Source organism: Chelon labrosus (assembly GCF_963514085.1).
Source record: "Chelon labrosus genome assembly, chromosome: 19".
NCBI lineage: Eukaryota > Metazoa > Chordata > Actinopteri > Mugiliformes > Mugilidae > Chelon > Chelon labrosus.
This window is the reverse complement of record NC_140352.1, coordinates 1,368,483-1,379,268: the sequence shown is the minus strand read 5'-3', so window position 1 is coordinate 1,379,268 and position 10,786 is coordinate 1,368,483. Positions and strand designations below refer to the sequence as shown.

The 10,786-nt window shown below is 40.2% G+C and overlaps 1 protein-coding gene across 1 annotated transcript; it reads right to left on the bottom strand.

Moving 5' to 3' along the window:
- Window positions 1-5,495: 5,495 nt before the first annotated feature.
- On the bottom strand, window positions 5,496-10,530 carry LOC311504240 (stonustoxin subunit alpha-like; the record flags this gene model as incomplete). Its single annotated transcript, XM_084567252.1, has 3 exons — window positions 5,496-6,037; window positions 6,200-7,681; window positions 10,443-10,530. The coding sequence occupies 3 exons, from the start codon at window positions 10,528-10,530 to the stop codon at window positions 5,496-5,498; spliced, it is 2,112 nt and encodes a 703-aa protein (XP_084423378.1).
- Between the last annotated feature and the right edge of the window lie 256 nt (window positions 10,531-10,786).

The window sequence follows — 10,786 nt, the reverse complement described above, 5'->3', positions numbered from 1 at the left end:
CTTAGCCCAGTCCAGTGGTTACTGTACTAGTTTTTTTGTGTAGCTAACAGAATATAATTGTGTGTAAAACTGAAAAATAGGCTTTTACGCCAAGAGTAGCCTCAGGTTTGACATCACACATTGCACTCAGACTGCCAAGGACATTGCAACCATTTTTATTCACAAACTGAAAGTAGCTTCCATACATCAGAGTGAAAGAAAAGGTATACAGCATAATATTCTGTAATATAAACAACACATAAACAAAAAACAAGGGAAATTACAGGCAAATGAGCACATTATTAGGCTACAGTGCTGTAAATAAAGCTGTAAATAAAAACTTCATTGGTCGCTGTCCTCATCCTCCCTCTCCTGGCCACCGTCCTCATCCTCCTGGCCATCTACACGCTGCTGTCTGTCTGGCCACAGATTCTCATCCACATCGCAACGGATATTCTCCCTTGCGATGCATCGAGGAAAGAAACGGCGTGCGTGTCTCAACCATCCCCTACACTGATCCCCTGTGATGTCTTCACACGCAGCGTCCATTGCCTGGAGCAGGGATCTTTGGTTTTGTGCGTGATGCTCATATACTCTCCACCTCCAAGCAGAGAAAAACTCTTCGATTGGATTTAGAAAAGGAGAATACGGTGGCAGGAAGACCATGAGCATCCTTGGATGGCCAGCGAACCAGGCCCTGATGAGCGGGCCACGGTGGAAGTTGACGTTGTCCCACACAATTACATAAACTTGTAGGTGAGGTCCTACGAGACCTCTCTCATTTTCAGGAACCAAATCTAAATAAAGGTGGTCCAAGAAGACAAGGAGCTTCTGTGTGTTGTATGGGCCAAGACTGGGGATGTGTGTGGCCACACCATTCTCAGAAATGGCAGCACACATAGTTATATTGCCCCCTCGCTGGCCTGGGACATCCACCGTGGCTCGGTGACCAATGATATTGCGGCCACGTCTTTGGCCCTTGGCCAAGTTGAAACCAGCCTCATCTACGAAAACAAGGATGTGAGGGGTCTCATTTCCTTCCAATGCCATTATTGTCTGCAAAAAGAAAACATCAAATTACTCATGCAGAACACTCTTACACTACGGTTATATTCTTCAAATGATGATTGTATCATACACAAGACAAGATAACTGACTTACATGTACATACTGGTACCGCAGCTCTTTCACTCTATCAGAGTTCCTCTCAAATGGTACCCTGTAAAGTTGTTTCATGGTCATGTGATGCTTCTTCAATACCCGGTCTATTGTGGAGATGCTTATGGAGTTGATATTATGGAATATGGCATCGTCTTGTAGAATTGCATCACGGATCTCACGCAATGTGATGGCATTATTTGCTATCACAATGTTACAGATCCCTTGTTCTTGTCGCTGACTGAGAAGTTTTCTTCTGCCACCCGTGCCAGGTTGTTGTTCAATCCTAGACATAGAATTCAAAGGACAACACTCCATTCATTATGTATGCCTCATGTATTTCTTACAGAATGAGTTACCAATGAAATTGTATTGTTGCTTTACTTACAGTAACTTTACCACTATTCTAATGCATCACTGAACAGTGACTGGAATACTACTGTATTCCAGTCCATAGTTTATTTTTTCCAATATTTTTCTTGCCATTATTAGTATCATAACATCCCATTGAGGTACATTACTGCAGGCCTATAACACACACACACACACACACACCCACACACACACCCACACACACACACACACTCTAAATGAATAGGTAAATGAGTAAATTAACACATTTCTTGCTTTATGCACAGTGTCCTGTCCTACAGTATACAACATATACTGTAATTCAATTATTGACTGTTATGAGTACATACCTGTTTTCCCTGCGAAAGGTTTGGATGATGGAGGAGACTGTAGAGCGAGGCACATTAGGCTGCACTCTGCGACCTGCCTCCGCCATTGTGAGGCGGTGGTTGACAACATGGTCTATAAGTGTGGCCCTAATTTCATCCGGGACAACATGGTGTCTTCGTGCTCCTCGGCCTCTTCCCCCTATTCTACCACCACGCATCCTTACTCCTCTTCCTCTTCTTCTTCCTCGAGCAGGCAGTTGCCCTTGTTCATTTGCTTGGCCAGGTACCTCCATGTTCAGAAATGGTAATGGTCCTGGTCAACCTTTATATATATATATATGTTTGGCAGCATTCACAATCATAGACAGCACCTGTCAGGTAACTAAACATACTAGTTGATTGGTCATCTGAGATGAGTGAAACACCTCCTTCGTTAGTCAAGTTCTAGTTTCACCTGACTCAATTACTGTACTCAATGTATCAAATGTTCCAAGAGATTCATATGGTATTCATGGTATTATGTTCTTGACTAATTTTGACAATTGAACAGACTATTGTGCAAGTGATGACTTACACAATGAAATGATGCTGACATGTTTTGCAGAGAACAACCATTACACTGAGAATCGACAATCAGTTTTGATGAAAAAGATCTATTCATTTGGAAATTGTGCTAAATGAAGGCTACCTGTACTTAATCATTTGAATAGATGTAATGACATATTGAGACATGTACTAAGACAATTGCAACTTGATGAAATGAATGAGAAATGCAATTCTGTTGTGGACAATTGCCAAGTGGTTTGGAGATTTGTCCATGTTGTTTTGAGAATGTAATTTCGGTTTCAAGAAATGAGCCAAACCAATGGAGAAAAACTGTAATAAACGACTCACTCAGACGTATTCGCCATATAACTGCGTGCACCAGAGGTTTGCGATACCGCCATATTTGGTATCGATCCGATACCAAGTAAATACAGGGCCAGTATCACCGATACCGATATTGAAATATTTTAATAATTACAGTGAATTTTCATGGCATTTAAGTGCTTTTGTGATTTTATGTTTTTTATTTATTTTTTTATTTATTTTTTTTATTTTTATTTTTTGTGAGTTAAAATCCAGTACAGTATTTGGGCAAAATTTATAAGTAAATAGAAAATACTTTATTATCACAATAAAAGTTTTTTTTTTTTTTTTTCAAGAAGCAACACGAAATGATCAGTTGAGAACAAATAAAAAGAATTTTTTTTCAGGCAGAGTGTTCAGAAACTAAAACACAATTATAAAATAAATATTTTCCTTCATTGAACTACTTTCTTGATTTTTTTTCTTAAATAAACAAAGTGTACAAATGATCACTCCACAACAAATATTATAAATAATGTAAGGAAGTGTTTAGGAAGTACAATACAATACAAAAATAAGACAACATTTCTTTAGTGCTCTTTTTTTTTCTTCTTTTCAGGGGTCTGTCTGGGCCAGGTCGCGGGGGATTTCAAAATTTTCCATCTACTTTTACAAGTGTGTTGTGTTACCACTGTATCTTACAGACTTTTTACAAATAGTACAACTTGCTATCGTTTCATTTTCAGCCTGAACATATAACCAAACAGCCCTACTCTTTGTCTCCCGCTCCGTCTCTGTCTCTGTGTGTAATGCTCTGCTGCTGCTGGCCGGACCTGGCTGGTAGCGGTGGGCGGAGCTTGGTTACCTGGCGCCGCTGAGTCACGTGACGGTACAACTAACACACGAGAGGGGAGGAGGAGCAAAATGAGCCTGATCTGCTCTGGGACAGCAGCGTTTAGAAGAACACAGTCAGGTCGCCGCTTTAATGAAACGAGAGAAACTGAAACTTAAGTATCGATCTCATTACATTGGTATCGATATTATCGATATTTGGATAGATCCGCCCACCACTAGCCTACACCGAACCGGACGAATAGAAATACCGTTACACCCCTACTCCTGACAGGACTTTACAATAAACAGGAAACAGTACACAATGTTCAACTCAGGATTCATCTTTATTGATTTTATGAAAATAACCTGTAGATTCAAACCTTTACATTTCCAAAAGAACAAAGTAATAACACTTATTATTTTACCTCATCAACTAGTTAGTTTGGTTAATATTTAAGGTTTGTCACTTTAATAGCTGTCATTGTGAATCCCAAATAAAAACAACTACATTTACTTAAGTAAAGAAGAGATACTTGAGTTACTTGTGTTCTTAAACAATAACAAGAACATTCAAAACCGGGCGGAGAGGTGGTTAGCACTGATGCCTCACAGCAAGAAGGTCACCGGTTCAGATTCTGTGTGGAGTTTGCATGTTCTCCCTGTGTCTGCGTGGGTTCTCTCCGGGTACTCCGGCTTCCTCCCACCTTCCAAAGACATGCTCATTAGGTTAATTGTGATTCTAAATTGCCCGTAGGTGTGAATGTGAGTGTGAATGGTTGTCTGTCTCTGTGTTAGCCCTGCGATGGACTGGCGACCTGTCCAGGGTGTACCCCTGCCTCTCGCCCAACGACAGCTGGGATAGGCTCCAGCAGACCCCCGCGACCCTTAACAGGAATAACCGGGTATAGAAGATGAATGAATGAATGAACATTCAAAACCTTCACCACATTTCTCACACCTCATTTAAAAACATAACTGATTACATGTTACCTAACTACCTTTTAGTTACCTAATATTCACCTCAACTAATAGTAATGTTGACTGAGGATTAGTGATTATATATGAAGCATTAGAGTCATTTTGGGAATCCCCTTTAGACTCCTTAACAACTAAACTATGTAAAATACAACAACATGCTCTGAAACATAATGTGATTATATGGTATATTCTCTCAAAGTCTGTTATAGTGACATAATGTTCTGTTGCTTTGAAAAAGACAAACAAAAACCACAATCAAAAAACAATGAATATTTACACCAGTGAGTCTAAACTAGATGACCATTCACTGATGGAGCAAACTGATATTCTGTCAGGGTCTGGATGTATCAGACAGCAAGTCAACAGATGGTTGGTGCAGTCACTGTGGTGGATGTGGGATCAATGTTCAGGTATGAAGAACTGAACCATGGACCAGGACCAGATGGTTCTGTCTGGATGACTTGATTGGAACCTCTTGAGACTTGAGGGATGGTCCCAGTCAGCAGTGGTGCGTGACGACTGATAGTACTGATCAGGAACCAGACACAAGGTGTTCGGACCCAAAGCTCATCGAGGGTAACAAAGGCTACGACGTGAGATCTAGACCAACTGAGACTCTACTGCACCACAGGTCAGAAGATTGTTTTGGAAACATGAGTGTCTAAACTAGACCCTGGAGTCAAGAAAAGATGTCACCTGGTCCAAAGAGTCATGTGGACAGCAGGATAAGCCATGACACCTAGATGCAGTTTGGGAAGAAGGTGGTGGCTTAAAGGATCTGCTGCTGAAGTATTTCTTCCAGATACAAGACCTTTGGTGGTCTGGTAGAGTCCAGGTCCAGTATCAGTAGAGACATGAGGCATAAAGTTTAGACTCACTGGTATTAATAGTTAAGGTTAGGGTTAGCACCACAAAACCTTTAAACATAGATTAGGCGGATATGCAAATATAAACTTAGAGTGAAATAATGAATTTGTATTTAGTTAACATTGTGGTTGCAGGTGTTTTCTACTGTTCTTACTCAGCTAGACACAGGGCAGCATAGTTGTGAATGTTGTAAATGTAGAACCCTGGGTAAAGAGGCTCAGTGAATGTGGTCTCGAAGTAGTACTTGGCACTCAGTGTGTTAGAGGTGACTTTGTAAAAGCACAAACGACCAGCAGGCCAGTCTAGAAACACTCCAATCCGTTTGATTCCAGGAGATGGCTTATCATCGTACCACTCTTTACCATTATGCCATGCACTGTACCCTACATCTTTATTTGCATCAACATACCATGATAGGGTATTGTCTCCAAACTTATTTTCTGAACCTTTTCCTTTCCTTCTGATTCCTTTGTATGTGACAGCTACACCAACATAAGTACCCTCACTCAACTCTACCTCCCAGTAATGGCGATCACTGAGCCCTTCTCTACACAAAACCTGAGGCTCCCCATCAAACCTTTCTGGGTGATCAAGATATGACTGCCAGTCTCCACATGTCGCCTTCTTGTTGTTCTCAGACAAAGTGAGGTAAGTGTTTGCTGTGTTTGTGTCGAGGGTGAGATCACAGTAGTCTGATGGAGAGAACAAGACAACAATCTGTGACCAGTTATCACCATTCACTCTGATTGACAGTCTCATGAAGTCATTTTAATTCTTTAAATAAGTTCCTCAATATGCTGATGAGTACAAAATAAAAAATATAAATGTAAAGAAATTGGCAAAAAGATACTTACACCACATTAGATCCCGTCTGTCTGTTACAGCTTTGGGATCAGGAATATCTGGCTTTGAAAAATCCTCCGTGATCAGGATGCCATCCTTGTAATGGTACATGGTCGCTCCTTGGAACTTCTCATTGGGTTCAGCTGCAACTAGGAAACGAAATCTGCTGCTGCTACTCAGGTCTTTGACAATTTTAGAGAATTCTGTGGCTTTCTGTCTCATCTTGGTGAACACTTCATCTGAGAAGAACCACTTGTTTCGTGTAGGTGGAGTGACTTTTTTCTCACTTTGTGTTTCATGCCAATGCAGACAGTCGGCCATCTGGTCCATGAAGGGGTCGTCAGTTTCCAGAGAGGTGAAAACAAAGCAGAGAGCATGCTCTACACCTGGGACCAGAATCTCTCGGTAAAGATCAGACTCGTTTGGGGCGATCTTTGTTCCCTTCATAATTTCTACACAGAAATTGACAACATTGATTTCTTTCTCTGCATTGTCCAGCCACTTGTCCAGGTTCTCCTGGCTGAACGGTGACTTCTCCTGGTTGTCAAAGAGTTCTTCCAGAGAGCTACCATCTTCGGTACCTGCACGGATGGAAGGAAACTTCTTCTCCATGGCCTGTTTGAGTGTTTTTGTATAATCTTCACAGAGATCTTTGAATTTGCTCAATTTTTTGTGGATGGGTGGAAAATGCTTGACCACTTCCTCATCCAGAGCATCATTGCATCTCATTTCTATTTCCCTGATGCTTTCTAGAGCATTCTCAGCTTTCCTCAGTAAAGCAACACAAATCTCTCCTTCACACTCAGGAGCTTCTGGATCCAGACTCTTCAACGGCGTTAGCCAGACTTTGACAGGAACCGTTTTTTCTTCCTTTTGGACAAGTAGCTGTGGAAGTTGCTTGTAGGTTTTCACTGCCTCTTCAAATGTTGCAGGGTTGCTTTCTAGAATAAAGTCACCGTAGAATTTGCAGGAGAATTTCTCTGTCAATTCTTTTTCTTCATCAGTCAGCTGGACTTTAGCTTTTGCCTCAAAATCAAACAATGGGATCTTCTTTATCACAACTTCCATGCTGCCCTGGATGTCCTGAACGCTGCTGTTGTCCAACTTCTCGCTGTCAAACACAAAGAAAGCATTTGCCCCATAAAGGATGCCGGTGACAACATGAGTTGCAGAGCACTTCTTGGTCACATCTTTTATTTGCATGTTTTTGGCTTCAAGATGAGATATCGTCAGTCGTTCAAATGAAGTTGTAGCCTTGTACTGAAGTGTCACTCTGCTCTGTTTCTTGAATTTCTTCTTGTCATTCAGATAACGGGCAGATCCTCCAACTTCAATCTGGCCAGACAGGAAACTGGCCTTCAGAGAGGCTTGAACATCCAGCAGAGACGACTTGGAGTCAATGGTGTCTGATGTCGTAACTTCATATGTACTGCTGTTCTGAATCTGCCTACTTCTGTTCTTCTCAATAGTTACTTTATCCCACAGTGTGAAATCTGTAGAAAATAAAAAATACCTATCTGTAAATTAAATCTTTCATTTGATTAACAGTAACATTTCATATTTGTGTGTTCAGGTGTTACAGCACAGACAAACCATAGCTATTTAGCGTGTTCTTTGCATATGTATAGTAAGTAAAACAAAGTGTTGGAGGTCCTGTACCGATACTTTTCATATTTGACCTGCTTCCCATATGAAATATTGTTTGGAAACACTGCAAATATTTTCACTAGTGTGCAGTATATTTATCTATGAAGCCAGGTGAAATAAATGAGTTCGTCATATTGGAAGAATGCCTTAAACCCTTATGGTTCCTCCTAGCCCGTTCATCCAATTCTCACCAAACTTGGCATGTATCATTTATGGACAAAGATAATGAAAAGTTCTCTAAAGACTTCAGCAGGTTATTGATTACAAAGCTAATGGCTAATTCATTTTATGGTGTGGCACACTTTAACTCCAAAGCTAATATTTTGTGAAGTATGTACCCAAACTTAATCAAACTTCATGTCATTGATAATAATATGATTCTATACAAGCACCCCAACTTTTGTGACCCTTGGTCTCTAGGGGGCGCTACAAAAGCAACATTTCAATATCTCAAAAACTGCAATAGCTAACTTCATGTAGTCCATCAAGTTGCGTGACATTACGTCAACAAGGAGCGCTACAGGTGACACAGACACATTTCATATCACTTCAAGGCCTATAACTTTTGAAGTATTCACCCAATCCTTATGAAACTTAACAACCTTCATTATAATATGTTTGCGTACAATCATGCCAAGTTTTGTGAAATTCGGGCTGTAGGGGGCGCTACAACGACTACATGTTTATATCTCACAAACCACCACAGTAAACTGCTTGAAATTTGGCAATAATAATCTGTGGATGACTCCTTACAAGCCCACCAAGTTTGGTGCAATACGGTCTATAGGGGGCGCTACTGGTGACTCATGCCTCTGTGTCCAGCTCAGGGGCGATTTCGGCACAGCATGGACCCCTTTATGATCGCTTGGGATCATCTAGTTGATCTTGATTTTCTACATGAAAATGAAAAATGTTAAAAATTTTCACAGAAGTAAAAAAGTCTTCTACTGTAATTCATTACTGTCTGGCTCCAAATAGCTCTTTAAAAAGCCTCCAATTGATTCAAAATGCCGCAGCAAGAGCATTGACAGGAATTAGCAAGAGAGATCATATAACTCCAGTTTTAGCTTCTCCTCATTGGCTCCCTTTAAAGTCTAGAATAGAATTTAAAATCCTCCTCCTTACATACAAGACCCTCAAAGGCCTAGCTCCATCATATCTGAAGTTCAGCTGTTTCTTCTCCATGTTTCTACAGGAGACTCCCTGACATATCACAATGGACAGAAGTTCTCCACTTTTGACAAAGATCAGGACTCCTCACCTTCAAACTGTTCCAGACTATATGTGGGGGTGTTCTGGTACAACACCTGTCACACCACAAACCCCAGCGGAGTTTATCGCTGGGAAGGTGATGGTTCTACCTATGCTGCTGGAGTGGTGTGGAGGGGCTACGGCTACTCCCTGAAGTCCATCAGCATGAAGATCCGTCCTGTGCAGTAAATCTCTGGGACAAACTTTATTTCTTTTCTCTCATTAATTATGTTGTTTCATATGTGTGATTAGTATGAGATCAACAACAAACCTGAAACAATTGAAACTGGACCTGTAGGGTTTCTGGAAGACGGGATCAGGATCAAAACAGATTCCTCCAGTTCCTTAAGGACTGAGAACCTTCACAGAAAACTACAGGTCGATTTTAAAAGTGTTAATAAAATCTGTAGCTTGAGTGTGAGAGAAGGTTGTGGTTGGTTTTCTCTTTACACTCAGTCTGCTGCTGTAACCAGACCCTTTAATTTCTGCTTAGAATCATTATCTGCTGCAATAAATGAGGAGCTGTTGTGATCTGATGGTGTGGTCAGTTTTTACACTAATACTCTCAAAGGTACAGTAGCTATTGGTTTTAATAGTCGTGTTAATATCAGTCATCTCTGAATAACAACTGAACAACAACAAAGCAAACAAAGGCGGCGGGTGTGAACATAGACAAAGATATATAGACGCCTCATTGAGCGGGTTGGCCCGTACTCTGCATTATTGTATATAGTCACTGTACAAAACCCTGTTTTTTGGTGTATATATCTGCTCATATCCTATTTTTTATGTGTACAAATTGAGATTTGTTATTATTATTAACAGCCCTACAGTAAATCCTCCTTCACAAAGGCTGTAATTTTCAGTTTGTTTTAAAACTGTTGAGATAAGCTAATTCACTTGTACAAACATTTTAGAAACTGTGCTGCAGCTTGTGCTGCTTTAGACCTACATCATGTTATACTGAAGACACTATACTATACTATATCAGTTATATTAAGTTCAACGTCTAAACTTAAGCACATGGTTATACGTGGCTTTCATTATAGGAGTGAGTAGATCTTCTATCTCCTTGTACGACTCTGCTGGAAAACCATCATGTCCTGGTGCTTTCTTGACTCTTGAATGTGCTATTGCCTTCTTTATTTCTTCATCTGTAATTTCACTAATTAGAAACTTATTTTGTTCCTCACTCACTTTGGGAAATTTTATGTGGTCTAAAACATTTTTTGGGTTGGCTATATAGATTCTCTTAAAACTTTTCAAAAATTTGTTGGATATCTTTTACATTGTAATGTACAGAATTTGTTATAGGATCCCTAATTTCATAAATTGCCACAATAAGTCACATCTTACCTGTGAACAGTTTATCATGCCGGGCATCGTACAGCATCCCTAGTGAGAAAGGTCGACCCAGAGCTGCCACATTCTCATTTGAATCCATGTCTCCAACCTGAGTTAAGTAGAAAGCATCATGTATAAAACCAAACACTTTCTAAATCAAAGTCATACTCTCAGAGGTAAAGCAGGTGTTTTTAACACATTCATCCTTTTAAACAAAGACAAGACATAAACTCAACTCAACTCAACTCAACTTTATTTATAAAGCACTTTAAAAACAACCACAGCTGAAACAAAGTGCTGTACATTGGTGAGGCAAACTATTAAAAAACAATAAAATAGTAAAAACACTAAGAGAC